This window comes from Callorhinchus milii, unplaced genomic scaffold, assembly GCF_018977255.1.
Source record: "Callorhinchus milii isolate IMCB2004 unplaced genomic scaffold, IMCB_Cmil_1.0 Scaffold1, whole genome shotgun sequence".
In the NCBI taxonomy this organism is placed as follows: Eukaryota; Metazoa; Chordata; class Chondrichthyes; order Chimaeriformes; family Callorhinchidae; genus Callorhinchus; species Callorhinchus milii.
The window spans coordinates 75,315,988-75,339,804 of NW_024704742.1; the positions used below are offsets into that span (position 1 = coordinate 75,315,988).

Sequence of the window (23,817 nt, forward strand, 5' to 3'; positions counted from 1 at the left end):
GTGCCGCCATGAGGCTCCGCTCCTCGCTGTTCGCCTGCTGCTGCCTCCTGCTCCTCGGGCTCGGCCTCGCCCTCTTCCTGCGAGGATTTTTCCCGGTCCCCGTGAAATCGTCCGGGTCGGCAAAGGCCAAGGTGTCGGAGGTCCCCGGGGAGCCGGCAGGAGGTAATGGTCAGGGTGTGGCGGGGCCTGCGGCGTGCGTCAGTCCCACCGACTGCACTTCCTGTCTCTCCTCAGTGGGGAGGGAAGCCCCGGGGAGGATGGCCTCTGCTCTGCTCTGCTCTCGGGCAGCAACACTCTCGTCTCTCCGGATCTGAGGGCTGTGGATTGAAGCCCCACCTCAGGACTTGGGATCACATGGTCGTGTTGACACTCACATCGCAGGGCCGGTGTCTTGTCGGAGGCGCTGCCCTTCGGGTGAGACGTTAACCCCGGGTCTCCCCTCAGGTGGATGTTAAAACTATCCCATGGCACTGTTCGCAAAGGAAGGCCAGGTTTCCTCCCGCTACCTTGGCCCACAAACACCACCCCCCCCCAAATAAAATGGGTCACCCACTCCGCGGCTATTCACGGGACACTCCTGTTGCGTGTTTGGCTGCCCAGTTCGCCCACAAGACACGCAGTCGATCCACTTCGCAGTATATCCTGTGGAGCAGTGTGAGATGTCGTGACAACATGATGAGTCGCCATATCAGTCAGCGACACTTGTCTCCGGGGCAGAAGACACTGGCATTGAGCCCCACATCGGGACATTGAGCTCATCGTCTTGACTCGCCCTCCGATGCAGTGCTGCGGGAGGGGCTGCATTGTCAGAGTTGCCGTCTTCGGGATGAGACGTTCAACTGAGATCCTGTCAGCTTCATTAAGTGGATGTTAAAGATCCCGTGACACAATTTGAAAAGAGAAAGGAGTTTCTCCCAGTGTCCTAGCAAACAATCACCCAAATAAAATTGCTCATTTACTTGATGGCTGTTTGAAGCACATCGTTATGCACACATTGGCTGCAGCATTCCCCTGCAAATACACCGTCACTACACTTTACAGTGTTACGTGCACTTTACTGTGAAATACTTTGAGATGTTTGAACCATCTGAAAGAAGTTGCTATATCAAATGTAAGGGTTATTATTATCTAATTTATACTCAGGAGGCAGCTTTACCCTCAAAATAACAATTGAAACCTCTGTTGGTAACACAGTCACTGGCAGCGAACTGCCAGTAACTTGCCAACAGAGGCTGAGATGGTCAGAGAATGTCTGACACCCTTATTGCCCCTGTACCAGACTGGGATGTACAGTATTTATAACCACAGCTCTAGAATGTTTCCAGAGTGCTAAGCTCATAAACCTTTACATCAGGCAAAGCACTCATTAAAAGCAACATTGATTATGAGAATCTTCTCGAGATAGGTTATGATCTGATGCCTTTTTTTAATGGTATGTTCATACAACAAAGACGTTTGAACAAGTAATTCTGTAATTTACCTGCTAAGAATGTTGTTGAATGCACCATGTTTAAAAAATGTATTGTATTAAATCAATTGGCAGAACGTACAAAATATTATACTAGAATAATAATTGCATTTGATAAAGGGCCTTTCACGTCTCAAGGACATCTCAAAATGCTTCACAGGATTTACTGTAATAAATGTTACTGGAGACTAAGCTCATTGTCATTCATATCCTATGGGTAGTACAGGTTAGTAAGGGAGAACTGTAAGAGCAATGAAGTATTTCAAAGTTGTAATACAATCTCACTGTAATACAATGGCCACTGTTATAAAACACTTGAATATAGTTTAAACAGTGACAGCAGCAATCACAGTTTTACTCTGAACCAGGCATTATTAGCACTTGAATATCAGACTTTTTGTTAGAGAGATTACTGTTGTATCAATCACATCCTAGCAACTTCTCCCAACATCTTTTTTAGAATTCATTAAAAATTTCATCAATTACAAATTGTGCTTAATACAGGAGTATGGCTTATAGCATGGATTTATTTTATTGTATCCCTATGAGGATTATTACTGTGAGAATTATTAGTTAAGTATTTATTTTTGAAAAAAGTAAAAATAATAACTAGGTCACTCAATTCATGACTATTTTTGGGACACTGCTGTGTGCAATTGGCTGCCCACAAAATATACAGTCAATTCACTTTACAGTGTGTTCTCTGAAGCGCTTTGAAACATCTGGAAGACATGATAAGGCACGATATTAAATGTAAGGATAATTATTATAAGGAAGTCGGCTTTAATTTTTTTCAACAAATGATCTATCTTTTTTCCCCCTATTCAGATATTAATTTTTCATTTGCAGACTGGGGTTGATATTGCGGCCATCTACGAGAATGGACACATAAGAGTAACTGCATTATTGGACAGTTCAAATGTAATCCTAAACCAGAACAGTGGCCATTGTATTACAGTGAGATTGTATTACAACTTTGAAATACTTCATTGTATCAGTTTCTACATGAAAGGTGGCTGTTAGGTAATGTGCAAAGATTTATAAAGAATATACAGCACAAAAATAGGCCACTTGGCCCAATGAGTCCGTGCTGGTGTTTATACTCCACGCGAGTCTTCAGCTATTCCTTACTCCCTCCCATAATTATATTCCCCTCTCTTTCATATGAACAGCAACAACAAAATTATATTTGTACAGCACCTTTCACATCGGGAGGACGTCCCAAGGTGCTGGACAATCAGTGCTTCGGATCCGAGCTGGAGGTCGGGAGTGGGGAGAGTGGAGGGCAAGGGGGAAGGAGGGTGACCAGAGACATGGTCGAAGTGGAGGGTCTTGCGACGGGTCTTGAAGGAGGCAACGGAGAAGGTGAGGCGGAGGGACTGCGGGATGGAGTTCCAGAGGGTGGGGGCAGAGTGGCTGAGTGCCCGCCCACCAATGGTGAGGCGGGGGACATGATGCAGGCCGGAGCCCGCAGAGCGGAGGGAGCAGGAAGGTTGGTGGGGGCTAGGAGGTCACAGACATAGAGGGGAGCAAGGCCATGGAGGGCTTTGAAGGAGAGGATCAAGATTTTGAACTGTATCCTCTGTGTGATAGGAACCCAATGGAGTCGGGCGAGGATGGGGGTGATAGGGTCATGGGAGAGGACGTGGGCTGCAGAGTTCTGGATGATCTGCAGCCTATGGAGGGAGGAGTTGGGGTGGCCGACAAGCAGGGAGTTTGCATAGTCAAGCCTGGATGTTATGAATGCGTGTGTGGGGGTCTTGGCAACTTGTGGTGTGAGACAGAGGTGGAACCAGGTGAAGTTTCGGAGGTGGGGGAAGCCAGAGTGGATCATGGCACGGATGTGGTGTAGGAAGGATAGTTGAAGGTCAAACAAGATGCCAGTGTTGCTGACTGGCTCAGTGAGGTGGAGTGTACATCATTGGATGGTGATGCTGTCAGTGCCTGAGGTTTGGAGGCGCTGACAGGAGCCCATTAGGAGGGTCTTGGTCTTGTTGACGTTCAACTATAGAAAGTTAGCTCTCATTCAGGACTTGATGTCTGACTAGACATAGTCTAGCTTTCTTTTGAATGCATCTATTGACTATCTGATTCAACACCTGCTTCATTTGGTGAGTTCCTCAATCTCACTACCCGCTGCGTGAAATAGTTCCGCTTAACTTCTCTTATTGATCTCCTAATAACTATCTTATATTTGGGTCCACTGGTTACGAACCCCCCTACTAGTGAAAAAAGCCTACTTATGTTAACCTTATCGAACCCTTGTATAATTTTAAACGTTTCTATTAGGTCCCCACCTTATACGTCTCTTCTCTCGTGAAAAAGGACCTAACCTATCCAATCTATCCTAGACTTAGGCTAGAGTAGTTACCTGCTATCATCCACATAATCGGCCATTGTACACTTTCCATCACTGCTGTATCCTTACCGCACGGAGACCAGAATTGCATCACAATACTCCAATGTGTTGTTGGATTGCTTTTAAATAAACTCTCATTGCTTCCTGTATCATGCCTGTGTGATTTACATCCCAAAGTTATGTGGTCACTACAAGTGCATTGAGTTATTGATGGTTGATTACTAAGAAGTACAGTTACATAGTAAATGTGTTTATATTGTTTATACTGTCATATCTTGCAAATTATACAGAAATAACTATTGAAGTAAAGAAAAGTTTAACATGCACTGCTGATATTTATGCACTTATTTACATCTGATAGTGTAACACATGAACATAGTATTTTACATTTTCTCTTTAATTCTTTCCACTTAGGCTATCCATCAAATTGGACAAAATTGCCGTCTCCATTGTTCGGAAGAGTTGTTGTCATGTTGGTGGATGCTTTGAGAGACGATTTTGTGTTTGGACCTAAAGGAAGAGAATTCATGCCCTACACAAGGCAACTGGTTGAAAGGGGGTCATCACATAGCTTTATAGCTAAGGCCCGGCCACCAACGGTCACTATGCCCAGAATTAAAGTACGCCTCCATAAATCTTTGCGATGAGTGTTATGTGTTGAGACACATATAGAAAATATCAGAAAAAAACAATAATAATTTGGTCACTTAATACAATAACAAAATTTCATTTGTATAGCGCCTTTCACGTCGAGAGGACATCCCAAGACGCTGGACAGTCAGTGTTTCGGACTCGAGGTGGGGGTCGGGATTGCGAAGGGTGGAGGGCAGTGGGGGAAGCAGGGAGATCGAAAACACGGACGAAGAGGAGGATCTTGAGATGGGTCTTGAAGGAGGCAAGGAAGGGGTTGAGGTGGAGGGACCACGGGATGGAGTTCCAGAGGGTGGGGGCAGAATGGCAGAATCCTGTCAGCACTTTGAAACATTTCGACAAAGTAATTGTGGGAAGGGCGAGACGGGATGTGGAGTAGGCTGCAGAGGTAGGGGGAAGTAAGGCCATGGAGTGCATTGCAGGTGAAAACCAGGATCTTGAACTGTATCCTCTGTGTGATGGGAAGCCAGTGGAATTGGGGGAGGATGGGGGTGATAGGGTCACAGCGCCTAGTGTGGGAGAGGACATGGGCTGCAGAGTTCTGAATGATCTGCAGCCTGTGGATGGAGGAGTTGGGGAGGCCGACAAGCAAGGGGTTTGCAGAATCAAGCCTGGATGTTATGAATGGGTGTATGAGAGTTTTGGCGGCCTGTGGTGTGAGACAGTGGTGGAGCCGGGTGATGTTACAGAGGTGGTGGAAGACAGAGCGGGCCATGGCACGGATGTGGTGTAGAAAGGATAGCTGAGGGTCAAACGACGCCAAGGAACGCTGAATAGGACGGAGAAAACGTTTGTGGAGCTGAAGTGGAGACGCTGTGAGAGGTACGATTTGAACCATTCAAGGACAGATCCGTTGAGGTGAGAGGAGAGGCGGTGGATGAGGATAGAGTGGTTATTGGTGTCGAAGGCAGCAGAGAGGTCAAGGAGGATGAGGAGGCAGAAGGAGCCCTGGTCGCAGATAGATAGATTGTCATTTGTCACTTTGACCAGGGCTGTTTCTGTGCTGTGGGTGGCATGGCGACTATTTGTGGGACACTGCTGTGCACAATTGGCTGTCGCGTTTCCCCACAAAATATACAGTCAATTCACTTTACAGTATGTTCAGTGAAGCGCTTTGAGATGTATAGAAGACGTGATAAGGCTCTATAACAAATGCAAGGATTATTATTATCTCGATGCACAGAATTTAGACATTCACTTATGTTTTCTGAATGTTGATCAATTTATATTTAAGTCTTTCGAATAAGAATGGCCTTTCACAATTAATCCTTCGTGGCTGGAGCATGCATATATCCTCCAGGCATTAAGGATTTAACTTGATGACTACCAATATGATCCAACTAGGAATACTTGCCTGTTGGTCAAATCCTTACCCCAGCAGAAAGAAAAATGAATTAAATGCCTTTGTGAAGGGAGATGCAGTAACTGGTGAGGAAAGAAGTGTTTTAATGTAATTCCTCATTCTTCCCATGTTCCCTTCCCAGCTTCCTGCACCACGACTTGTCTTCTTAGTAGAAACATTTCAGGCAAGAGTCCCAACAAGTTTGAATGCCTATGTTGTTTGCCTGTGTTGTGCATGTTTAAATCTTCATAATTAAAGTTCACGGAGTGGTTACACGGTTGTGTATATGTCCTCGGGAACAGAAGCATTATTAGGCTTTTATTCATGGGAAAATCAAAAATGTTATTAACAAACTTATTTTAGTTTCTCCCTGCTTCTTGTGCACCCTGAGTTCTATATGTCAACCTGGCTCAACTAGAAGCACTCTGACCTCTGAGTCAGAAGGTTGAGCTCATAGTCTAGGATGACACTCGTTTGCAGTGCTGAGGTGCCACTTAGAATTGCTGTCCTTCGGATGAGATATTTAACCAAGCCTGCCTATTCAGGCCGATGTTAAAAGACCTATGGCACTATTCAGAAGAGAAGGACTTTCTCCCGATGTACAGGTCAACAATTCACCATTCACTTCATGGCTGTCTGTGGGACATTGGTGTGCACAAATTGACTGCCATGTTTGCCTAGAAAATGCAATCACTACATTTCGCAGCAAAATCCTGTCAAACACTTCGAAACGTTTCAACAAAGTAATGAGGCAATATATCAAATGCAAAGATTATTATTTTTTATTGTTTTTTTTCTGATTCCACTGCTACCCTGTTCGTCTAGTCTATCTCTTAGAACTCTTCTATAAGAGTTGAAACGCACATTACTATAGTGTATCATGTACTTTGCTTTCCTTGATTTGGAGAAAATTGGAAAACCATTTTTACCCAATTTAAAATTGTAAAGCGACAAGCCTACACATTATCTGCAAAGGTGCTAAAAGTTTTTGTAATTGTGAATTATGTGCATTTATGCAGGCGCTGGTGACTGGCAGAATTCCTGGATTTGTTGATGTCATCATGAATTTAAATTCCCCAGTCCTACTGGAAGATAGCCTCATCTGGCAAGCAAAAGCTGCTGGGAGGAGAATGGTGTTCTACGGGGATGACACCTGGCTTCGAATGTTTCCTCATCACTTTGTAGAATATGACGGAACTACCTCTTTCTTTGTGTCTGACTACACCGAGGTAATCATGATTTTGACAAATGACTATATCATGTAGTTTGCTTTTCTTACTCCCAACTTTGTTACCTCCTAGGATAGTGTGGGCCTCAAACCTCTCCAACCATTGGTGGTGAGAGGTGACATTAACTGATTAAGTATCTGAAGAAGCTCTGATTCTTCACGGTAGGACTAGGCTACCATTTGAGCCTTGAAATGGAAGCAACCCAACAAAATGACTTCTGTATCAGGAGTGCCAGCCTAGACTGTGAGTTCAAAGTCCTGACCTGAGCTTGAACCCACAATCTTCTGAAACAAAGGTGAGGGGGCTACAGCAGTGTTGGAGCGCGCTTTCAATGGCTCCTGGAGCTCGAGGCTCTTGTACTGTCAGCCTGCACTCCTACTCTCAGCACTTGTGTCAGCCTGACTACCAACTAAGATGTGAGGTGTGGCTACAGGAAAAAAGTAAAACATATCAGTAGTAGTTCATCTTTATTCTTGCCTGAAGGAAATCAGACTGACTGACATTGATTGACTGGCTGAAGTTGTTATGAATCTTCAGGGTAGGACTAGGTTACTAATTGAGCCTTGAAATTAGAGAAACCGAAGGAAGACAGACTAAATGAGATTGGACTTCGGTAAGAGATGTAGTCTTCAAGTGGCTCTCGAGTAACATTCAAAACAAAGCATGGCAGAGGATAGAGTTCAAAATCCTCATCCTCACCCTCAAAGCCCTCTATGGCCTTGCTACTTCCAACCTCTGTGACCTGCTAACACTATATAACCTGTCGGCTCCCTCCGCTCAGCAGGCACCAGCCTGCTTCATGTCCTCAGCTCCACCGTCAGTGGTCAAGCCTTCAGCCTCTCTGTCCCCACCCTTTGAAACTCCATCCAACAGTCCCTTCACCTCACTTGCCTCCTTCAAGACACGTCTCGACCCTCTATTTCGACTGCTTTCGACTATTCCGCAGACATGGAGTTAACTTCCACATGTATGCGGATGACACCCAACTCTACCTTTCCTCCTCTACTCTCAACTCCACGACCACCGATATCCTGACAGACTGCCTGTCTGACATCGAGTCCTGGACGAGAGACAACTTTCTTCAGCTCAACGTGCGAAAAACCGAGGCCCTCCTGATTGGCTCACGTCAGCGCCTCTGCACCTCAGGCGCTGACACCATCAGCATCCAAGGCTGCACTCTCCACCTCTCAAAGCCAGTCAGGAACCTCGGCGTTTTGTTCGACCCTGAGCTGTCCTTTCTCCCTCACATCCGCACCACAACTGGCACCGCCTTCCATCACCTCCGGAACATCGCCAGACTACGGCACTACCTCACCCCTCACGCTGCTGAAACCCTGGTTCACGCCTTTGTCACCTCAAGGCTGGACTATGGGAACTCTCTCCTCGCCGGCCTTCCCGCCACCTCCCTCCACACTGCAGGTCATTCAGAACTCTGCAGCTCGTGTACTGTCCCGCACCAGGCTTCGCGACCACATCACTCCCACCCTCGCTCGCCTCCACTGGCTCCCCATCCCCCAGAGGATTGATTTCAAGATCCTCATCCTCACCTACAAGGCCATTCACGGCCTCGCTCCCTCCTACCTCTCCAACCTACTATCCCCTTACCTACCTGCCCGTACCCTCCGTTCCTCTGGCTCCGGTCTGCTCCACGTCCCCCACCCCAACCGCCCTACCATCGGTGGTCGGGCCTTCAGCCTCTCAGCCCCTAGGCTCTGGAACTCCATCCCCCAGTGCCTTCACCGCTTCCTCCCTTTCCTCCTTCAAGGCCGGTCTCAAAACCTTTCTCTTTGACCGTGCCTTCAGCTCCCCTCTCGACTCTCTTCCCCCTCCTCGCTCCCTCCCTTCGCTCCCCTCACCCTGACCATTTCCCCCCTCCTCGCTCCCTCCCTTCCCTCCCCTCACCCTGATCATTTCCCCCCTCCTCGCTCCCTCCCCTCACCATTTCCCCCCTGCTCGGGTCATGACCCAACTGTGCAGCGCCTTGGGACGTCCTCCTGACGTGAAAGGCGCTTTATAAATGGAATCTTGTTGTTGTTGCTTTTATCCATGATCCCATCCCTGCCCTCCACCCTTCTTGATCCCAACCCCCTCTCAGGTCCAAATCACTGATTTGGGATGTCCTCCCAATGTGAAAGGCTCTATACAATGTAATTTGTTGTTGTAAGAATGTGTTTATCTTTCTAGTCATAGAGGCTTTTTAGAGAAAAGGTTTGCATTGCTCTGATTTGCCACCACATACAATTAATTTCATATTGCACATTTATTTATTTTCCTTATTTAGCTAATATTTTTTCCCCCAAATAGGTTGACATTAATGTAACCAGGCACTTGGATAAAGCACTGAAACGAAATGACTGGGATTTACTAATTTTGCATTACCTCGGATTAGATCACATAGGCCATCTGGCTGGACCAGATAGTCATCTGATTGGACCAAAGCTGAGGGAAATGGATGATGTTCTTAAAAAGATTAATACAGCCTTATTATCCAAGGTATGTAATCACCCTATATAATGCTTGAACACAAACTTGGATTACCCCTATGTCTAATTTGTAGAAATTTTCAGCAATTGAAATGTTTTGTTGTGAAAGGATCAATGGAAGAATATGTTGTTGGTTGAGTTGAGCTTTTAAATAAATCTCCTTCAGGTCTGAAAATAAATATTCACGTTGAGCTGTTCATGCTCATTTTATAGTAAATAGATATTAATTCTTAATCATTTGCATTTTAGCTAATTCAGCAATAGTTATACTAAAAACCTTGCCAACAAAGGCCATGACTTATAAACTTTGTTGGTAAGATTTATTTGCTTTTGATTGTTCTGATGTAGAGTCCATCTTCTTACTTTATTTCAGATCATAGAAACAGCAATAGACTGTTTGGCAGCCTAATCCTTGATTTTCTTAGATCATGCTGATCTGTAGCTCAGCACTATTTATAATGCTTTTTCTCCATACTCCTGATACCCTTACTAGCTAAGTGTTTACCTACTTCTTAAATATTTCCATTTGTTTTAGCTATTATAGCAATTACAGTGATTCAATGAAATACGACGATAAAACAACAAAATTATATTTGTATAGCACCTTTCACGTCGGAAGGATGTCCCAAGGTGCCGGACAATCAGTGTTTTGGACCCGAGCTGGGGGTCGGGATTGGGGAGCGTGGAGGGTAGCCAAAGGCACTGTCGTGGGGGCAGAGTGGCTGGAGGCTTGACCGCCAATGGTGGGGCGGGCCAAGTGGAGGGCGTGGAGCAGGCCGGAGGGAGGGAAGGTGGGAGCGACCAGGTTGGTAGGGGGTTAGGAGGTCACAGAGGTAGGAGTGGAGCAAAGCCATGGAGGGCTTTGAAAGTGAGGACCAGGATCTTGAATTGTATCCTCCTGTGCGATGGGAAGCCAGTGGAGTCGGGGGTGATAGGGTCACAGAGCCTTGTGCGGGAGAGAACATGAGCTGCAGAGTTCTGGATGATTTGCAGCCTATGGAGGGAGGAGTTGCGGGGCCGACAAGCAGGGAGTTGGCATAGTCAAGCCTGCATGTAATGAAAGCATGTATGAGGGTGAGGCAATGTTGCGGGGGTGGGGGAAGGCAGAGCGGGTCATGGCTTGGGTATGGGGGAGAAAGGACAGTTGAGGGTCGAACCAGATGCCCAGGTTCCTGACTGACTTGGTGAGGTGGAGTGTGCATCCGTGGATGCTGATGCTGCCAGTGCCTAAGGTGCTGAGGCACTGGCGCGAACCAATCAGGAGAGCGTCGGTCTTGTTGACGTTCAACTGTAAAGTATTGAGTACATTTAAAATCCAAATGAAAAAAGAATGCAAGTTGCTTTATCTGCAAAACAATAACTGTTTTCTGTTTGCCCACAGAACACACAGTTACTGCATTTTAAAATATATACTGTAGAAGTGCTTTGGTAAGTCCTCCCGACTTGTTACGAGGCTATATCAAATGTAAGGATTATTATCAAGTGCCAGCAAAGTGCTCTTTGGTGAGACGACAGAGCTGAAATAGTGTGAACATTGTTTGGCAAAACAGAGCTTTATTGAAAATCAACTTGTCTTTTATCCTTCAAACTGGACCTGTTTTTTAATGACTCACTGATCATTCGAAATAGTCTCTGTTGTTCACAACTCTGAAACACTCATTAGAATTCTCTTCCTCTTCCACACGTCCTCCGGTCTAGTGAACATTTTTAGCATACAGTGTTGAACTGGTTGCTCGGAATCCAATTTCTGGGTACTTTGCTATTTTTTATTGTTTCCATAAAGTCTATTACAGGACATTCTTTCCTTTCAGTGACACTGAAACCGTGAAATTGCAAGCTGACATTTTCTATCAAAATTTAAACCTACGTTGTTGTGTTGTGTTTTCTTATGGTTATTTCCAGGAAGATGAAACATCTTTGCCTAGTTTATTGATACTCTGTGGGGATCATGGCATGTCAGACACAGGGAATCATGGCGGATCTTCAAATCATGAAATGCACACTCCATTAGTTCTCATCAGCTCTGCTTTCAGAAACAAAGGTGAGGACTAGAGTGGAAGAAGATACTACTGGAGTTTTAGTATTGTTTATATTTATTTTGTAGCAATGGCAATTAATAGATTTTTAACCACAAACATTTCAGTCTCCGATTTGAACCTTGGATTATCCAATCCACAGTATTCCTTGCACAGTTTTAAAAAAAATTCCATTTGTATAAACCTTTCACTTAGATAGTCTCACAGAATGCTGCACTATTATCACGTGCTTTGTTACAGCACTGATTTGATTATTGTGTAAATAGTATATGGACCCTGCTAAAAATGGCCAACTTGCAGGTCATTTGGTCGTCCCTGACTATACTTCCTTTGTGGGTTTTGCATTCCAGTGGCAACTTGATGACCAGGAAGTGATGTAGAATGCAGGTTTCCATTCAAAATAAGTTGTCGTTGTACTATTAATAGGCAGCAAAGTTTTAGAAATTTCTTATCGGTTTGAGCTATATGTCCTTATCACATTTAGGATTGATACAGTTCAGCAAAAAAAGATGGAAATGAACAAAAATCAATTTCAGTGAAAATATGTACACTATTATTTCAAAACCATAGCATTCATATTTGTTCACAAAGAATTCTGTTCCCTTTACTACATTCCCTTTACTACTTTTATTCCTGAATGCAAACAGTTGCAGAACACAAGTATCAAAATTTGATGGACAGCAGAATCTACTGAACAAGGAAATAAGCTATTTACATAAAATTGATTGCATTTGTGTTAACTATTAGAATCTTGGAAAAACATTGAAACATGTTTTGAAACTGATCTAACTTCTAGATTCCTTTGCTGCTCCTGAACACGTGGAGCAGACAGACCTGGCTCCAACCCTGGCTTTAGGAATTAGTTTGCCAATTTCGCGGAATAATTTGGGTTGCATTATTCTTCCTGTCTTTGAGGAAACGTCTCTAAGGGAACAGCTACGATACTTGCACATTAATGGATACCAGCTTAGTTCGCTGCTCCAAGAGTGTGTTCCTGCAATTGAAAAAGGTAAGGCTAAGCTACACCACGTTTATAGCAGAGTATAATGACAGAGATCATCTTCAAATATTAGCCATGAATCAAGGAAAGACGTCATTAGAAATTCTGAAGATCAGCAGAGATTGTTGTTATTCAGACTCCATTGGAACATAAGTTGACCTGTTTCACCATTCTTAAATATTTGTTAGCAAAGTTTTTTTTATTTTGCTGTAGTTGCCAGCTCCAAATAACTTCTTACAGCAGAGATGCATTTGAAAAAGCTTTTCCTCATTTGCCTTTTATTCCCCTTTTCCATCTATCCATCTTTTCTCTCTGTCTTCTATGTTCCTTTCCATCTTATCTCTTTGGCTCTCTATCCCCTCGCCTTTTCTTCCTCACCCTGTGATACCCTCATAGATTTTTCCGTTTTCTTGCTCACATTTTCTCACGGCTTGTTTTCATAGACACGCACTCTTCCTCACAAACTTGCTTCTTCCTGCTGCATTGGCTTTCTTGTGCCTCAGGCTTGTTTTTATCTCTACTTCTAATTGCTCAATTGTCCTCTTTTTGGGCAATTTGTATTTTTAACAGTACGATTATAGTAACAATAATAGCAATGACAGCTATTTATCACTGAGAATATGTCCATCCAACTGCAAAACGATTATCTTATTTTAAGAACGTAAAATAGCTTGGCAGATTTTATCTGACACAAACGTGTTTCACAATTGGAAGTAGAGTATCGTCTTTCATGTATTGTGGTTCCTCCAGCTCTTGAATCGCTATATTTACCTATCTCTAGATGCTGGATACAAACTATTCAAAACAGCACAAAAATCACATGGTTCCTGGATTAAACTTCACTTGGAAGGTAATACTTCAGAAATCCTTGCAAACCTGGGAAGGAAGGCACTGAAGCAGTATTTGGATGCCTTGAAGGTCTTGAGTTCCTCACTTTCCAATATCCTGGCACAGTATGATATGTACTCAATGATTGTAGGAACAGTCGTTGTGCTGGAGGTAGGAGCTATTGCACGTAATATCCCTTCTCTCCCAACCCCAATATTGCACATTGTGACATTTACAGTTTTGTTATGTAGAAAGATGATCCAGTGAGGGAGGTGAGTGTTGCAAGAGTGTAGAAATAATAAAAACATTCAGATAATCTGAAGTGCTCACTCCTGGTCGAGATCACAGAAGCAGTGGTATAAATCGTGAGAAGTATTATTTGCATGTTTGTTTCCCAATTTGTTATGTGGATTTTTTTGTTGCTATGATCAAAGTTAAGGATGTAAAAGATGGGAAATGAAACACTTTTCCAACTTTCGCCACCTACAGCCCCACGTTAGAACTTTGAGCTCACGGGCTAGACTGATACTCCAGATCAGTTCTGGGAGAGCCCTACTTTAAAATGAGACATTAAACCCTTCAAAATAATAATAATTTTGTCACTCAATCCACAACACTTTGTGGGACTCTGCTGTGCGTAATTGGCTGCTGAGTTTCGTCCATAAAATATGCAGACAATTTACGGTATATTCTGTGAAGCGCTTTGAGATGTCTCAACAACGTAATAAGGAGCTATATCAAATGGATTATTATTATTGCTTTATGTAAATTGTTTGCTGTGTTCACCTTCAGATATGCTGTCAGTACACTTCCCACAAAATTCTGCAGGCTTTGAGGCATTTTGTTGTTACTCAAATACAACAATTATATAATTGTTATCCATAGTAGGCATGGTCCTGTCTAATTTTGGCTGAGTAATGTATGATTTTGATGCAACTAATTGCATCCTTGTCTAAATATTTGATGAACTGTTAAACCTAACAAATGTTTGTTTCCATTTTAGGTTATTTTCCTTCTGCTAATAAGTATTCCAGAGGCATTATCAAACACAGGAGAATTTGAAGTGCCTTTGTCATCTCCATTCGTTTCCCTGCTGTTTTACCTTCTCTGCCTCGTGTTCTCAGCTATTCACGTCATTGTATGCACATCAGTAGACACGTCTTGCTATTTCTGTAATGTCTCCTGGCTGATGGCTGCAGCAGTGATTGTATTGATATCGGCACTACAGTGCGTACTCCTGTCAAGTCTTTGGAACAGATTTACTAATGGGAAGCCTCAGCAAAAGGTGAGAGGCATTAAACCAATGTCCTGTCTGCCTGTTAAAGATCCCATGGCACTATTTATTTTGTAAAATCAAATATATGTTGTAGGGTAAAATATTGAAAGGCCAAGGGGCTTGCGAAACTTTTCTAGTTTCATTTGCTTTATGACTCATTTGTTTGAGTCAAAGTTTTGTTTTAATCTATAACCAAAGTATAGGAAGCAAATAGGATAGTCTTAAGACTTGAGTCAACATCCAGTATTTTATTCTCTTTTCTCTTCCCCCCCACCCTCCATTATATGTCTTCCAGAAGCGAAGTGCAAATGTTGTTTAAGTATTGCCTGTCTGGTTGTAGACCACCTTTTCAATACATTGCCTCGTATTTTGAACAGAGGTAAAANGGCAATTTGAGTTTCCTGCCTCAGTTCTAGGGTCGGTTAGCATTGCAACATTCCTCGTTAATTAAAAGCGATCACTGTAGTTGCCTCTTAAGTTGGAGATTGAATATTTGGTTAATAACCAAGAGGTTGGTTATCCTTCCTCTGCACAGATAGCATAAATATTGTAAAGTGTGAAACAGTAGACAGGCAGTGATTTGCATTCAGTCCTGCACATCAGCAGTCATTGGATTAAAACCACTCTTAAGTCTTGTCAGGCTGAAAACATAACTTTCAGATGAGATGTTAAACCAAGGTCCCGGCTACCTGTCCAGGTGGATGTTAAAGATCCCATGGCACTATTCGAAACGAGAAGGAAGTTTCTCTCTTCTCCCGAACAATCCACAAATATAAAAAATGGTCTCTCACTCCATGAATATTTACAGGACATTGCTTTGTGCAAATTGGTTTTCACATTCGCTTAGTAATGCACAGTAATGCTTAGTTTGGGTAAAGGCAAAGCTAGCCACTAATAGTTTTGCAAGACATTGGGTCTAATTTGCAGCATTTCCTAGCTTTGTAACCAATTCTATTAGAATTCCCATTGCTTGCAGGAATTCCACACTATGAGTAGATTGTGTTGAAGCAGCATTGTCATACCTGTGCATTAGCATAGTGGAAGAAGTCCTAAATTGTAGAGTTATTTAATTATTGAGGATTCCTCTTAAAGCATAGCAATGTAGACACCATGAAGTGCCTCTGGTGACAGCATTGTGGATTTGTTATGCTTTATATGCTCATTACCTTCCTGGATTTCACAATTATTTTGGTAAAAACAAAAAATCCATCTAACTGTAGCCTCAGTGCTAGTGGATTTAATTGCATTAGTTTACATATGATATCTGCAATTTTGTATCACGCAATCAGTTACAATTCAATACTCTCCTATAAAGAATTATAAATGTATATCCTAAATATCCTAAATCTTAGTGAAAACATGTATTCCCTCCAATGTAATTTTCTCTGGGGTTTCTGTAACATTGGAAATAATTGGGGCATTGTTATTTGTTCTTTCCCCAGCAGAGCGGTACTTCATTTAGTTCCAGTTGGTCAGAGCTAGATCTAGTCCTGTTAATTGGGACCCTTGGACACACTCTGAGTCTTGGTGCCAGCAGTTTTATAGAAGAGGAACATCAAACATGGTATTTTCTAGTCAATACACTTCTGTTGGTGTTATTTCAAGATATCTGCAGAAAATATTTTCTGGCTAGTGGCTCTAAAGATGATTTGGAGAGCATTGAGAAGACTAATCCAGAGTATGATGGTTACAAGGAACACCAGACCACTATACATGATCTATTAGATCATGACGAAAAAGATCTGAAATCTAAAACAACGAGACTGTATGGAAACTATGAAAAGTGGTTGGCGTTGATCAGTCCCTGGGTCATTCTGATGTGTTGTCGATTGCTTCGCTCCTTGAACCAGACTGGAATCAAATGGGCACATAAAGCTGATGTTAGCCACTGGTTGACAAGGTAAGTACACATACTGTAACTGGATTGCATCCTGGCCTATGATAAACAATAGCAGTGGTAAGCTTTCCTTGTTTCATTAATTGAAAGCCTGTCTTTCAAATGTGCATATTTTGTCCACTGCTAGAAGTAGTAATTAATTAAACTGACTATGGAATAGACCAATGGTGGTCAACTTTTATTGTCAGCCAACAAAGTAAATTAATTGAATATTTCTTGAATTATGCCACAAAATCAAGAAATATTCAATCAAGAAAAACATGAAAATAAAACTACCGATTGAACACTGCACTTACCTAGACTCGTGCAGTGAATACCCTGCCTTTTGGCCACCATCTGCCTCATCATCTAATAACCCTGAATCTTTTTTTTAATTTCTAGAAACTTCACTTGTTTTTTTTTCTTGAAACCTTTGAAGTTTCTTGTTCCACCACCTTCCTGGTTGTTAGTTCCACATGCCTATAAATCTTTTATAAAAGACATTTCTCCTGGATCATCTATTTGTTTTTTTTGGTCCTTCTTTTGAATATCTCCCTTATTTTTTAATTTTCTTTTAAAAAAAATTAGTCACTCAATCCATGACTGTTTATGGGACACTGCTTTGCGCAATTGGCTGCTGCATTTCGCCCACAAAATATGCACAAAACAGTCAATTCACTTTACTGTATATTCTGTGAAGCGCTTTGAGACGTCTCGAAGACGTGATAAGGTGTTATATCAAATACAAGGATTATTATAGTCATTTGCTAATGCAGCTTAATTTTATTGCCATCTATCTGATGGGTACATCTTATCTTGTGGACTAAAAACAGAAGTCGCTTGGAACACTTAGCAGGTCAGGCAACATCTATTAAGAGAGGAAAGTAAGTTAACATTTCAAGTCAATGATCTTCGTCAGGACTGTTTTTATTTCAGATGTTCCAGTATTTGTAGTATTATGCTTTTTATCTTGTGGACTGTATTATGCAGTCTATCAAATATCGACACTAACATCGTACTGTAGTCCAGCAATACTTCTGCAGCATCAGGTTTTCAGGTGGAGCTTAAAGAGTAGTAAATCTTTATTTTAAAGAACTTGTCATCGTTACAAATTCGCTAACAAAAATAAGATTTCTTGGAATTTTGTATTGAATAGAAAGTTTCATAAGATCTAGCAGTAATTTATGTTTGTAATTTTTGAGGGAGGTCACTTAAGTAAAGCAAGTTTCTAAAAGAGAAGGCACCATAGTTTGAAAACTGGTCTGCCAGTAAACCACTGCTATTGTGTACATCAGCAATTGCAAACACATATGCCTAATTTAATAATGAACTTACAAATTTAAAATTGTATCTGATTTTGGAAAGGGTTTGGGATCTCTTGCCTGGTAAATAACACACAAACAGTCCAAAGGTATGGATAGAAAATAAGTGTATGGTTGGTGACAAACTATGTATGTGATGGGTTTCACTTATTTGTATGTTTATGTTTTTTGCAGTTCAAATCACAGAAATGAACTCTCCATTCTGGCTGCGGCATCTCTCTTTCTGATCTTTGTTTTGGTGCAGAAAACATGTTCTTCTGTCTCAAAGGCTGCGTTAGCACTGGGGTTGCTGGGAGTGTATTGCTACCGAGCAGCAATTGGAAATGTGATTTTTCCATGGAAACCAGACCGAGACATATCAAAGTAAGTGTATTAGTGCCCATATAGATTGCTGATAGAGCAGTGAATGTGTTGCTGATTTGAACTTCTGCATTTTAAAATGGTTTAACAAGTGCAGAAATCACCTGATAGATTCGGATAGAATATGTTTAAACCACTCTTTTACCATCGCTCTTTGAAATTGAATTTAAATGTTCCGTTAGGAATGGTTCACAAAAAAAAATCGTTTTGTGGTCTAGAACAGATTTGAAGTTGATAGCACTTGATTCCAAATCTATAATGCCTTAATGCAGGAATCAATAACCTGGCTGGTGACTTGATAGTCACTCAAATCACGTATAGAAGTCTCAACACAACAAGGCTGTGAGAAATAGACGCCACATAAACAGATAAGGGGATTGCAGAATGCAGGAAGACACAAATAGGCTGGTAAAATGGGCAGACAGACAGTTTAATGTGGGAAAATGCAAAGCAATTCACTTTGTCAGGAAAAATAAAGAAACTGCCTGTAATCTAGATGAAAGGAACCTAAAAGGAATAGAGGAGCAAAGAGGACTCAGATCCACAAATCTCTTTAAGTAGCCAACAACAACAACAACAAGATTCCATTTATAGAGCGCCTTTCACGTCAGGAGGACGTCCCAAGGCGCTGCACAGTTGGGTCATGACCCGAGCAGGGGGGAAATGGTCAGGGTGAGGGGAGGGAAGGGAGGGAGAGAGGAGGGGGAAATGGTCAGGGTGAGGGGAGGGAAGGGAGGGAGCGAGGAGGAGGAAGAGAGTCGAGAGGGGAGCTGAAGGCACGGTCAAAGAGAAAGGTTTTGAGACCGGCCTTGAAGGAGGAAAGGGAGGAAGCAAGGCGAAGGCACTGGGGGATGGAGTTCCAGAGCCTGGGGGCTGAGAGGCTGAAGGCCCAACCACCGATAGTAGGGCGGTTGGGGCGGGGGACGTGGAGCAGACCGGAGCCAGAGGAACGGAGGGTGCGGGCAGGTAGGTAGGGGGATAGTAGGTTGCTTTTTCGGGGCCGGCGAGGAGAGAGTTCCCATAGTCCAGCCTTGAGGTGACAAAGGCGTGAACCAGGGTTTCAGCGGCGTGAGGGGTGAGGTAGTGCCGTAGTTTGGCGATATTCCGGAGGTGATGGAAGGCGGTGCCAGTTGTGGTGCGGATGTGAGGGAGAAAGGACAGCTCAGGGTCGAACAAAACGCCGAGGTTCCTGACTGGCTTTGAGAGGTGGAGAGTGCAGCCTTGGATGCTGATGGTGTCAGCGCCTGAGGTGCGGAGGCGCTGACGTGAGCCAATCAGGAGGGCCTCGGTTTTTCGCACGTTGAGCTGAAGAAAGTTGTCTCTCGTCCAGGACTCGATGTCGGACAGGCAGGCTGTCAGGACATCGGTGGTCGTGGAGTTGAGAGTAGAGGAGGAAAAGTAGAGTTGGGTGTCATCCGCATACATGTGGAAGTTAACCCCATGTTTGCGGATGATGTCACCAAGGGGGAGCATATAGAGGGTGAAGAGGAGGGGACCGAGGACAGAGCCCTGAGGGACACCACATGAGACAGTACGGGGGGTGGAGGAGAAGCCATTCGTTGAGACGAAGTGAAGACGGTGGGAAAGGTAAGACCTAAACCATTCAAGGACAGTGCCTTGAAGGTTGAGGTGGGAGGACAAGCGGTGGAGTAGGATAGCGTGGTCGACCGTATCGAATGCTGCCGATAGGTCGAGGAGGACGAGGAGACAGAGGGAGCCCTGGTCACAGATGGTCAGGATATCATTGGTGACCTTGACCAGGGCAGTTTCTGTGCTATGAGCAGCACGGAAACCTGACTGAAGGGGTTCGAAGCCACACAAGTAGATAAGACTATAAAAAAGGCCAATGGGGTCTTGGGCTTTATATCCAGATAGAATGTAAATATGAGGAGGTGATACTGAATTTATACAAAACCTTGGTTAGACACATTTGGAGTATTGAGTCCAATTCTGTTCTCCGCATTATTAAGAAGGATATAGCAGCAAAGGAAAGAGTAAGACTAGATTGATGAGGATTATACCAGGGCTCGCAGGTTACTGCTATCAGGATAGACTGTATAGCCTAGACCTATTTTTGCTTGTGAAGAGATGTTTAAGAGGGGACCTATTAGAAGAGTTTAAAATTGTAAAAGAGTTTGATAACTCCCCACTGGTTGGGGAGTCTGTAACCAGGGGACACAAACACTAAGATAGAAACTAGGGAATCTAAAAGAGAGCTTAGGAGGAACTACTTCACACAGAGGGTAGTGAGTTTGTGGAACTCGCTGCCTTAAGCAGTGGTTGAACAAGATAGTGTAGATGCATTCAGAGGAAGCTAGAAGGGAATAGAAGGGTATGGGAGGGAGTAACGAATAGGTGAAGACTTGTGTCCAGCATAAACACCTGCACAGACTGATTCGGCCAAGTGGGATATTTCCGTTCTTTACATTCTTTGTATCCTCACTGACAGTTTGCATATAGAATCAAAACCATGCATATTGGACTTCGAGGCATAAAGCAAAAAAGTTCTGCTCTGTTGAACAGTCCCAAATAAAATGAAAGAAATCCTAAAATACATCCAACTAAAATCAACTCTAGTCCTGTAGCTCAGTGGTTAAAGCACTCGCCTCGCAAGCAAGAGACTTGGGTTCGATTCCCGGGCAGGTTGAAATGTTGGGCAAGTTTCCTTCCTCCAGACGCCTCTGTTTACGTAGCAGTCAGGAGGAACCCGGTTGTTAGTCGATTGCCGGATTGCTTTTTCGGGGGGGTAATAATCCCTTAAAAAATATTTGGTCAATTAATCCACGACTGTTTGTGAGACACTGCTGTGAGGAATTGGCTGCGGCATTTCGCCCACAAAACATAGTCAATTCATTTTACACTATATTCTGTGAAACACTTTGAGATGTCTAGAAGATGTGAAAAGGCATTATATCAAATGTAAGGATTATTATTATTATAAACTGATTTTTATTTTTCTATTTTTTAGTCCAAATTGCCTCGTTTCCAAAAAAGCATTGATTTGAACGAATTGTGATGTAATTCCATGGGCATATTTGCATTTTTGCAGATGGCCATTCATTTATGAAGAATAATGTGAAAAAATAATTCAATACATCTTCCATAAATCCTGTTCAACCATTTTATCACTGAAAGGGCCCACTTTTCTTTCTACTATTACTAATACTGCTAATAATAAATTGCTAACTCAATCCACGACTATTTGTGGGACACTGGTATGCACAATTGGCTGCCATGTTTTACCCACAAAATATACAGTCAATTCACTTTACAGTGTGTTCTGTGAAGCGCTTTGGGATGTCCTCCCGACGTGAAAAGCGCTATATCAAATGCAAAGATTATTATTATTATATGTAATATAAGGCTTATTATTACTATTTACACAGCTGAAAACAAACTTTGCATGCTTCTTGACGCTATGCTGATAATTTATGCATGAGATTGATGAGTTAGGGAGACTGGAACAGTTGTCTTAAACTCTGATTAAAATGCATGAGGAGATGAAAGGATGAGGGTAGGATTTGAGACTAGGTAAGCTCCTATTAATCCTAGGGCAGATTTCATGGCATATCCAGACTGATTGATAAGCAAACAATGGAGTTGAAGTTGTGCTATATCTTAACTGAATTCCTAGAAATCTGGTTAGAAGTAAATCACATTGGAGTGGAATTCCCACATGTCTTGTGTGAGTGAATTGTACTTTCTGGATGGAGCGTCGGTTTGTAAGAGTCTAATTGTGTATTAAGGAAACTGTTTAAGAAACACTATCAGCTAGATCCCGCAGTCAGTATTGCACCTTCAAATGCTTGGCATCAGTTTGCTTCAGTATCGGACATTTTGACCGAGCTCAGAGTATAGTCTGGGAACAAGAACTCACTGAAACATAAAAAACAAACTTCTCACCGTTGATGTTAACAATCATTCTTCTTGCAAGGATAGTGCCATTTGACAGGTTGACATTCGTTCTTGCATTTTTATTGCTTCCTTTGACAGCGGCCTGTTCACCTCGACGATTTAGGCTGTGATTTTGTAACCCGGCTATCAGTACTAAAATGTTCATTCTGACAGTTATCTGTGGCCCTTACCTTGGGAATTGGTTCACACCATCCTTTGATGATTTATGGACAATTGTCCCTTTTGTTGGCAAGAAAGTTTGTAAACCTTCCCTGATATCCATCTGACTTGTTATTTCCCAAGTGAGTCTCCACTGTTTGGGTTGATTTCAAGATCATTTCACTGCCAAACTGTCATCTGTGACAAAAGTCATTTAACTTCAGTAAAAGGGTGATAGGCATGTAACACAAACTACTACTTTAGGTGGTGAAACTATAAAAGGTGTTAATTAAGAAGGGATCAGATGGTTTTAATTTTGAAAAAAATCAGGGCTATGAGACAATGAGATAGAAGTGCCAAAGGAAAGTTTTGGAAGTTGGAGAAGTAGCTAGGTAAACCAACTCCAACTAGAGATTGACAAGATCCAGAATATGATGACACTTTCCTTACTCAGAAATCCATTGAAATAGACCAAGAGTTGAAGAAATTAGCCAGTCAAGCGAAGACACTAGGTGGTGGATTGGGGAGTGAGGAGGTCGGAGAGGTAGGGAGGTGCCAGAGAATGAATGGATTTGAACATGAGTGTGAGGATGTTGGAGTCAATCCCATTTGGTGGAACCTGGCTAGAACTGGTGAGATGTGGGTACGGAGTTTGGTTCGGGTCAGTATGCAGAGTTCTGATTGAACTGGATTTTTTCAATAGTGGAGCTGGGGAGTCTGGCGAGGAGAGCGTTTGAGTAATCCAAGCGGGATGTGACAAACACATGTACGAGGGTTTCGGCTGCATTTGTAGTAAGGTACGGTTGGAGGTGGGCAATGAGCAGAGGTGGAGGAAGGCGGTCCTGTTTGGGACTGGATGTGGGGGAGGAAGGACAGCTGGGGGTTGAACCAGATGCCTAGATTGTCCACTGGTTCAGTGAGTCTGAGGGAGAGCCCAGGGAGCTTCAGGAGTTCAGATTTGCAGGAGTAAAGACATTGACGGGAATGCTATTCTCCCTATTAAATCCCTATTCTATTCTTCCTATTACTATGGTGGGAAAGGAAAGATTTTGCCATATAGGTACAGGACTTGAGCTCATTGTCTAGGCTGACACTCAATATTAGGGGAGCGATGCTTTGTCAGTGGCCTCCTTCAACTGGAAAGTTAAACCAATGTCCCATCTGCCTGTTCTTCAAGTATGTCTTGAAGATCCCACGACACTATTCAAAAAATGAGGGAGTTTCTCTTGGTGTTCTTGCCAACAATCCTCCAGATTAAAATTGGTCATTCATCTCATTATTGTGTCTGGGACCTTGGGGTATGCAAATTGGCTGCTGTGTTTGTCCCTCAAAAACAGCTGTGCTTGATATTAATCACTGAACAGCACTTCAGTGCTGTGAGTGCTGGAGTCCTGTAGCTCAGTGGTCAGAGCACTCGCCTTGCAAGTGAGACACCTGGGTTCAATTCCAGGCAGAGGGCGAAACCTTGGGCAAGTTTCCTTACTCCACACACCTAATAATAATCCCTCCAAAACAAAACAATAAATTGGTCATT

The 23,817-nt window shown here is 42.9% G+C and overlaps 1 protein-coding gene across 4 annotated transcripts in view; it reads left to right on the forward strand.

Annotated features, from left to right (window-relative positions):
* Positions 1 to 23,817, forward strand: part of pigg (phosphatidylinositol glycan anchor biosynthesis class G) — a 28,393-nt gene continuing 4,576 nt past the window's right edge. The window contains exons 1-10 of one of the 4 annotated variants that reach the window (XM_007891930.2): positions 1 to 162; positions 4,242 to 4,447; positions 6,840 to 7,049; positions 9,354 to 9,542; positions 11,435 to 11,573; positions 12,365 to 12,577; positions 13,350 to 13,567; positions 14,400 to 14,681; positions 16,115 to 16,572; positions 18,045 to 18,233. In XM_007891930.2, the coding sequence (XP_007890121.1) occupies positions 9 to 162; positions 4,242 to 4,447; positions 6,840 to 7,049; positions 9,354 to 9,542; positions 11,435 to 11,573; positions 12,365 to 12,577; positions 13,350 to 13,567; positions 14,400 to 14,681; positions 16,115 to 16,572; positions 18,045 to 18,233 (2,258 nt within the window). In that variant the 5' untranslated portion in view covers positions 1 to 8. Of the gene's footprint in view, positions 163 to 2,811; positions 2,834 to 4,241; positions 4,448 to 5,182; positions 5,301 to 6,839; positions 7,050 to 9,353; positions 9,543 to 11,434; positions 11,574 to 12,364; positions 12,578 to 13,349; positions 13,568 to 14,399; positions 14,682 to 16,114; positions 16,573 to 18,044; positions 18,234 to 23,817 lie in introns of those variants that run through there. The other 3 variants (XM_007891931.2, XM_007891935.1, XM_007891933.1) reach the window with 3 other exon arrangements.